The sequence below is a fragment of the Oncorhynchus nerka genome, linkage group LG25 (assembly GCF_034236695.1).
Source record: "Oncorhynchus nerka isolate Pitt River linkage group LG25, Oner_Uvic_2.0, whole genome shotgun sequence".
NCBI classification, from domain to species: Eukaryota; Metazoa; Chordata; class Actinopteri; order Salmoniformes; family Salmonidae; genus Oncorhynchus; species Oncorhynchus nerka.
In genome coordinates this window covers 22,334,419-22,341,532 of record NC_088420.1, presented here as the reverse complement: position 1 = coordinate 22,341,532, position 7,114 = coordinate 22,334,419, and the positions used below count along the sequence as shown (strand labels likewise).

The 7,114-nt window shown below is 38.9% G+C and overlaps 1 protein-coding gene across 1 annotated transcript; it reads right to left on the bottom strand.

The window, feature by feature from the left end:
- Positions 1-39: 39 nt before the first annotated feature.
- On the bottom strand, positions 40-5,513 carry LOC115109223 (cystinosin-like). Its single transcript, XM_029633912.2, has 11 exons — positions 5,406-5,513; positions 5,132-5,218; positions 3,612-3,690; positions 3,409-3,496; positions 3,108-3,211; positions 2,850-2,987; positions 2,644-2,743; positions 2,335-2,454; positions 1,930-2,100; positions 1,671-1,788; positions 40-613 (listed from the first exon to the last, which is right to left on the bottom strand). The coding sequence occupies exons 2-11, from the start codon at positions 5,190-5,192 to the stop codon at positions 471-473; spliced, it is 1,122 nt and encodes a 373-aa protein (XP_029489772.1). The 5' UTR covers positions 5,193-5,218; positions 5,406-5,513; the 3' UTR covers positions 40-470.
- Between the last annotated feature and the right edge of the window lie 1,601 nt (positions 5,514-7,114).

Below are 7,114 nucleotides of genomic sequence, written 5' to 3'. Positions count from 1 at the left end.
ATAAAATAAGTTTAAGCATAATGAAACATCACACTAATCTTAATTCGTGGAAAACATTTTACTAATTTGACAATAAAGCATGATATTCTAGTTACATTTCAAAATAGAAATTACCTTTAAATTAAAGAACACATTTCAAAATAAACAATTGTATTGTATAAAATGAACTACTGCTTTGACAGATGTAAAAGTGATAGGCCTATACAGTCAGTTTTTAAAAAGATTACAGAGTCCCTCCCTTAGTGGTATCAAACCATAACTAATAATTTCTTCACAAATTATGGAACAAAAAGAAATCCCTATTATCCTAAACAATCATTTGGAGAGAAAAAAAGTACTTTTTAAGCAAAGGCCCTGTGTTGAAATAGCTTTTCATTCAATGGCTGTGAACACTGCATAGAATAAATCTCTATAGGAAGTCATTTGGCCCCAGTTTCACTGGCAGAGGTAGAGAGTGAGAGGTTATTAGCCTATTTCTGGTCACCCATAGGCTCGTAATGTGTTTTATGCCGGTATAGACAGTAGTGCTGAATGATGAACACCACATCGAAGAATATGGATAACAACCCAAGTCCAGCCTTTGTGGGGTCGCCAAAGATGAGCTTCCATTCATCTAGGAAACAATAGAAACATTCTATGAAACCCTGACATAAACCATTAAATAATTCAGCATGTGATGTAGTAAGGCAGAATGTGTGACTGATGGAACTAATCTGAAAAACAACATCAAAATGTATCACTATTTCAATGTACTATTATAACATGTGTAATACCATTATTCAAACCATTTTATTTTTCCCTTTCTTTATGATTTTTTTGTTGTTATTCTTTATGTTCTGTTATAATCTCCACCCGGCACAGCCAGAAGAGGACTGGCCACCCCACATATGCTCTCTCTAATTCTCTCTTTCTTTCTCTCTCTCGGAGGACCTGAGCCCTAGGACCATGCCCCAGGACTACCTGACATGATGACTCCTTGCTGTCCCCAGTCCACCTGGCTGTGCTGCTGCTTCAGTTTCAACTGTTCTGCTTTATTATTATTTGACCATGCTGGTCATTTATGAACATTTTAACATCTTGGCCATGTTCTGTTATAATCTCTTCTGGCTGTGCCGGGTGGAGGACTGACCACCCCACATAGCCTGGTTCCTCTCTAGGTTTCTTCCTAGGTTTTGGCCTTTCTAGGGAGTTTTTCCTAGCCACCGTGCTTCTACACCTGCATTGCTTACTGTTTGGGGTTTTAGGCTGGGTTTCTGTACAGCACTTTGAGATATCAGCTGATGTACGAAGGGCTATATAAATAAATTTGATTTAATTTATGTTGATGACTTTTTTCTTATGATTTGTCTGCTCTTCTCCCAGCCACAGGGAAAGAGATGGTGAATTGGTGGGCGGGCTTGTGCGTGGGTGGGCATGAACAGGAAATTCTTCTACATAATTGTGCCACTCTTATGTTAATGTAAAGGAATAATTGTAAAAATATATATATAATAAAAATAAATTAAGTTAAGAAAAACCCATGGAAGCTATATAAACAATGAATGGCTACAATTGAAGACACATTTTCAATTGTTGGGACTGTCCTTTGACTGTGGTTTTCACTTTGACTAATTATGTTTTACTGAAGTGTCTGCACATTGGTGATATATGGTAGGCGTGAGCAGCCTTACTGTTGTTATACGACTGAAGAATCATCTGAATGAGACTGAAGCTGCCTCCTGTGAAGTCCAGCAACACATTGCCAATGCTCCACCCTTCCGTGCTTTGTCTTTGGTAGTTCATGTAGGCCTGAGGACACACACAGACAGTGTATTGATGATAGACAATGTAGTGGTGATCATGAAAAGCAACGATATCTACTGTAACAAATGATAATTGTGTATAAGGTAAAACCATTCAATATGCAGTCAAATATTGTGAATTCCATACCTGTGGGATGTATTTGACGAGGGTGACACCTAACTTAATGTAGGAGAAATAATAGAGATATTCCAGCCAGGTGATCTTATTGGCCACAGCAACAAAGAGGGTGACAAGGGCAAATGTCCATCCAATCACCAGAAGGCCAATAGCGATCTTGGACAACTTCTGCCCTCCTCTCTTTACCACAGACACACAGGAACACAGTCATTACTTTCAACAAGTGTTTACCTGTCAATGTTCATTTGAGGCCTTGACAACAATGCTTTCCTTTCAAAGGATCAGACATACAGTATCTTTCTGACAACAATCAAAACATAAGCTGATCATTATTTGTCCAGCCAACATCTGTCTCCGGCCTATAACCAAAGAGGGACATCTAGGAAGTTATTTTACTAGTCTTCTGTTACTCACCTCGTAGATGGCACACTGACAGATATACACAACTGTCAGCACAACTGCATGGAGACTAAAAAACACATCATTGGCATCCACTGGGTTCACACCGTTTGGATTTTTCTTCACAAACTCTTCCTAAAAAAATATTTAAAATATAACAACTATATGGAGTAAAAACCAAGTCAATAGGTCCAAAATATTTGAACAAATCCCTATTGGTGTCAATGCATGAATGACACAGAAATCCGAGTTGTGCGTGTAGATCTCAAATTAGGATTCGTCCTAATTTGTTACACTGTTAGTGAGGGCATGCAGAGCTCTTACCTTCATGTACGGAACCCAGAAGAGGCCTACATTGAAGACACTGTACGCAATGAAGCCTGTCAAGTTGAGTGCCAGGAAATCAAAGTTCAACCCCACCACACTGTCAAATAGACAAAGTCAGAAATCAAATCCAGATGCCCTTTAACTCTAAATCATTTAAGGCTGAGATTAAATTGTTTAAAAAATATGACAGTTTGAGACACTACCTTTTTCTTCTCCAGTTCTCATATACTTGAGGGTAGAATGAGATAGACCATGCAAGGAAGTAAATCCAACCAATTAATTGGTTAAGGATATCGATGATGTTGCTTCTAATGACCAAGAAACGGATTCTGGTCTTAAAGCTGGAAAACATAAAGAGACTCTTAGTACATTGTGTTGGCTTAAAATCTGTCTGAAATGTGACGTGGGAAATTCTCATAGAGTTGAAATTCACTAAAAGACAGAAACTGAGAACAACTCACCTTGCAATGTCATTGTTGTTACTGTATAAATAGGCGGTCACCTGACCCACATGCTCTGCACGAACCTCAAATGTGCCTAATATGGCGTTTGCAGGCAATTGTACCTGGAAATCAGAAATACAGCACATATAAATAATATATAAAACAGTTATGCCTACAACAGAGTATTGCTGTTTTACACAATGTGGCTACTGTAGTTCATTGAAATATGATAGATTCAGATCTCAGATTGCATTAATGATCAATTACATGGTGTTTTGGTCATACTTTTCAGTGAGTTTTAGTGGTATAAAAAGCATACCTGCTGAGGCAGTTGAAGTATCGAGGTAACATTTGCAGAGGAGTCAGTGAAGTTAAAAGAAATAAGTGCGGACACATTAAGAGGAGAGCTGCAAAAATAAATAAAAACACTGCATTATAACATTATAACACATCACAACAAATAGACATGAATAGAATACTGATACAAACTGGCAATAGATGCCCAGATATAAGAAAGGTTACCTAGGTGTTATGGTGATATTGGCTGAACCTTTGACCTCCAGATTTACAGTGGCTGGAGCAGACAGGGATATACTCCCATCTGTTGAAGGAATATGATATTGCAGTTTTCAGATAGGGCTGTTTAGCTAAATTGATTATTCCTAAAACAGTACTTGGGCTTGAGGAGACGATGAATATGACTAGATCTCCTCTGACGACCAGGGCCTTTCAATACTGATGCTGCTTTCAAGACAACTGGGAATTCGTTAAAAAAACATTCAAATCATGACATCAGTGATCTTCAGGTTGGCGCTCTAGAAAGAGGCCAGAGTTCCCGACTTGGAATTCCGAGTTGAATGACTGTTCAAAACGATTTTTCCCACTTCCAAGTTGTCTTGAGGTTGTAGAATTCCAAGTTCCCAGTTGTTTTGAATGCGGCAAAAGTCCCATTAACAGGTTTTGCAAACGTCATAATGGTACTCACCAAAATATTGAGTTTCGCAGAACAACTATAGCCATTACTGCAGTTACACACGGTACACACAGTATGCACATCCAAAAAAGGTATAAATAAAAATGTTTTTTGACCAAGTGCGCATGCGCTAAATACACCTTCAGCACCTCCAATAAATTCACTCATTACTGCCACTCACAGGCTGGCTGATCCAGCAGCACAGTATCCCGAAAGATGATTGATGTTATTTAGACCTTTTCCTGATTGCCTAGTGACTTTTACACCTACATACATGTACATATTACCTCGTACCCCTGCATATTGACTCAGTACCGGTACTCTTTTTATAGCCTTGTTACGGTTATTTTATTACCGTTTCCCTTTTGTTATTTGCTCATCTTTTCTTACTTTTTAACCCTGCATTGTTGTTGAAGGGCTCGCAAGTAAGAATTTCCCGGTAAAGTTAACAACTGTTGTAAGCTATTCGGCAATCATGAGAATTACAATTTGACTATAATGTTTGCAGAGCTGGTTAATGTAATTTTGAATTGCAAGAGCCTGGGCGCCAGAGGAGATTTTGACCTATTTTTCTTCTTCTCAAGCCAAGCCAACTCAAGCCAAGTTCAGGGGGTGCCTTCAAGAAAACTGGGAACTTTGAAAAATACAAGGTCAAATCATTACGTCATTGATCTCCAGGTTGGAACTCTAGAAAGAATCCTCATGCCGTGTTCAAAACAACTAGGAACTAAGAACTCGGAAAAAAACTAGCTCCGACTGGGAAAAATCTATTTGAACGGTCATACAAATCAGAATTACAAATCGAAGATTACTGTTAAGTTGTTGTACAGGGCTTACGTCTTGTCGGAACTAGGAAACTCGGAAATGTCCAACTTGCTAACTGGTTGTAGTTATACACCTGCAACGTTCAACTACATTTCCGAGTTTCCTAGTTCTGATCAATATGCGAACGCAGCATGAGTTCCCGAGTTGGATGACAGATTTTTCCCGATTTCCCAGTTATTTTGAACGCGGCAAGATTACCACCTATTAAAATCAGAGCTTGTTGGTTGAACAAGGGCAAACTCACCACATGTACTGACCGTACAGAGTGTTATGACCAAAACTGAAAGAAAGTTATTATCTGCCATCTTCAGGGCACGGGCCTTGCTGAACTCTAAACGTGCAAGAGGAACAGATGAGAAGCATTAGCTAGGTAACATATGCTGCCATATAAAGTCAGACTTACAACAGCAATGTGCCATATTAATTTACGGTAAATCAGCTTGCTACATTGCTGCGTCTTAACAATAGTTAGTTCAACTAACTAATCATGAAATCAACAGATTAACGTTATACGCTACCGCAGCTGAGTGGTACTTTGTTTTCCTCTGCTTCCGTTAACTGGCATTAGGTCATATGACTTGGCTCATCTGACTTGTATGACGCGCTGTCTTGGGCGCGTTCAAGACTTTCAATGTTGTGGGATGTTTCTTTTTAAAAAATTGAACCTTTATTTAACTAGGCAAGTCAGTTAATAAGAACACATTCTTCTTTACAATGATGGCCTACACCGGCCAAATCTGGACGACGCTGAGCCAATTGTGCTCCGCCCTATGGGATTCCCAATCACGGCCTGTTGTGATATAGATACGTTTTGACTTGTGCCGAGTTCACATTAATAGTTGGAACTAGGACTAGAAAATGTGCAACTTTCTGAATTGTTGAACACTGCGTTTGTAGCCTATAACTACAACCAGTTAGTAAATCAGACATTTAAGAGATTCCTAGTTCCAACTAGCACATTGACTCGTGACTCTACTTTGATTTATGACTTGAAAATATCTGGCCAGGTTTTGTCACTCATTTTGTGGCACCGTTGATGTACTAGTCGAAACTAGGAAACGTCCGACTTGCTAACTGATTGTAGTTATACACGTGCCGCGTTCAAACGCAGACCAGGGCCTCTGATTGGACCAGCAAACTGTAAATCAACACAGGTCAAATTAGCTTGCGAACAGATTGCTGATTTGCTTCAGAGCAGGCGCCCAGAATGAAACCGTTTGCACGGGCATTTGATTTCCATAGGGTGGGCACGTTTTGGTCAAGGGACCTCTTATTTGGTTATATGTGTAAAATAAAACATATATAAGTGTTGAATAAATTGTATTCGTGGAGTGCATTTGTTATAACTATAAAACAGAAAGCATTGGTCATGAAACCCGGTATAATATTATTTTTTATAACGACAACATTTAAATAAATACCCAACCAAGACGCACGGTCAGCAAAATGCATGGTCAAATGACGAAAACATCATTACAAGAGCCAAGTGTGCTTGATAATAGTGAATTTTTTTTGTTTCATTAAGACAGCAGTAAACATATTTCCCCCGTTTTTTCCCACCGACGAGCCATTAGATCGAGTTAGGGGGGAAACTGACGCCTTTGCAGCTTGAATGGATGATGTTTTATTTACGAGACGGTCCACTAGGGACACTAGTAAATTACCAGCTGAATACGTTAATAAAGTCTGACGTAAAACGAGAAACGACGTAAAAGGAGCAATAGCGCCATCTTTCGGCTGGTTGGGCTAATACTAGGCTATGCTATAAGGATATTATTCTAACCTAGGCCTGTCCTCCTCGACCTAACTCGAAGTCATCCTGCTACGAGTCGTGTCTGTCAGGCTAGTCCTCATCAGCCTTCACAGGATGATGTGCTTTTTATCCAAGCAATGGACATATAACAAATACATTTATTTTTGTGTACAGCTGTCATGTTTAAAATGTTTAGAATAAACACAAGGTCATTCTTATTTCTATGGTCACAACCACGTAAGTGAAAAGTAGCCTATACCGGCTTAATTTTCTAAATATATCTTATCCTGCAGTGAAAGAAGAAACATATAATTTATGCTTCTAAAGTACAGTACATCTTACAGGGAATTCTATCAATCGTGACTGTAAGGCTTTTTTTTCTCGATTGTGACCCCAAGACGATTTAATATTTTATTGTAAAAGCGTAACAAAATCACGTTACGTTTTATCTCGTTTTATCTCAACATTTTCAAC

Bases quoted from the DNA above. Each gene is read 5' to 3' on its own strand.
- LOC115109223 (XM_029633912.2), bottom strand. From the start codon at position 5,192: ATGGCAGATAATAACTTTCTTTCAGTTTTGGTCATAACACTCTGTACG. The intron at 3,497-3,611 runs GTAACCTTTCTT...TTATTTTTGCAG, and splicing joins AATATCACCATAACACCTAG to CTCTCCTCTTAATGTGTCCG. The intron at 614-1,670 runs GTAAGGCTGCTC...ATTGTTTCCTAG, and splicing joins TCTTCAGTCGTATAACAACA to ATGAATGGAAGCTCATCTTT.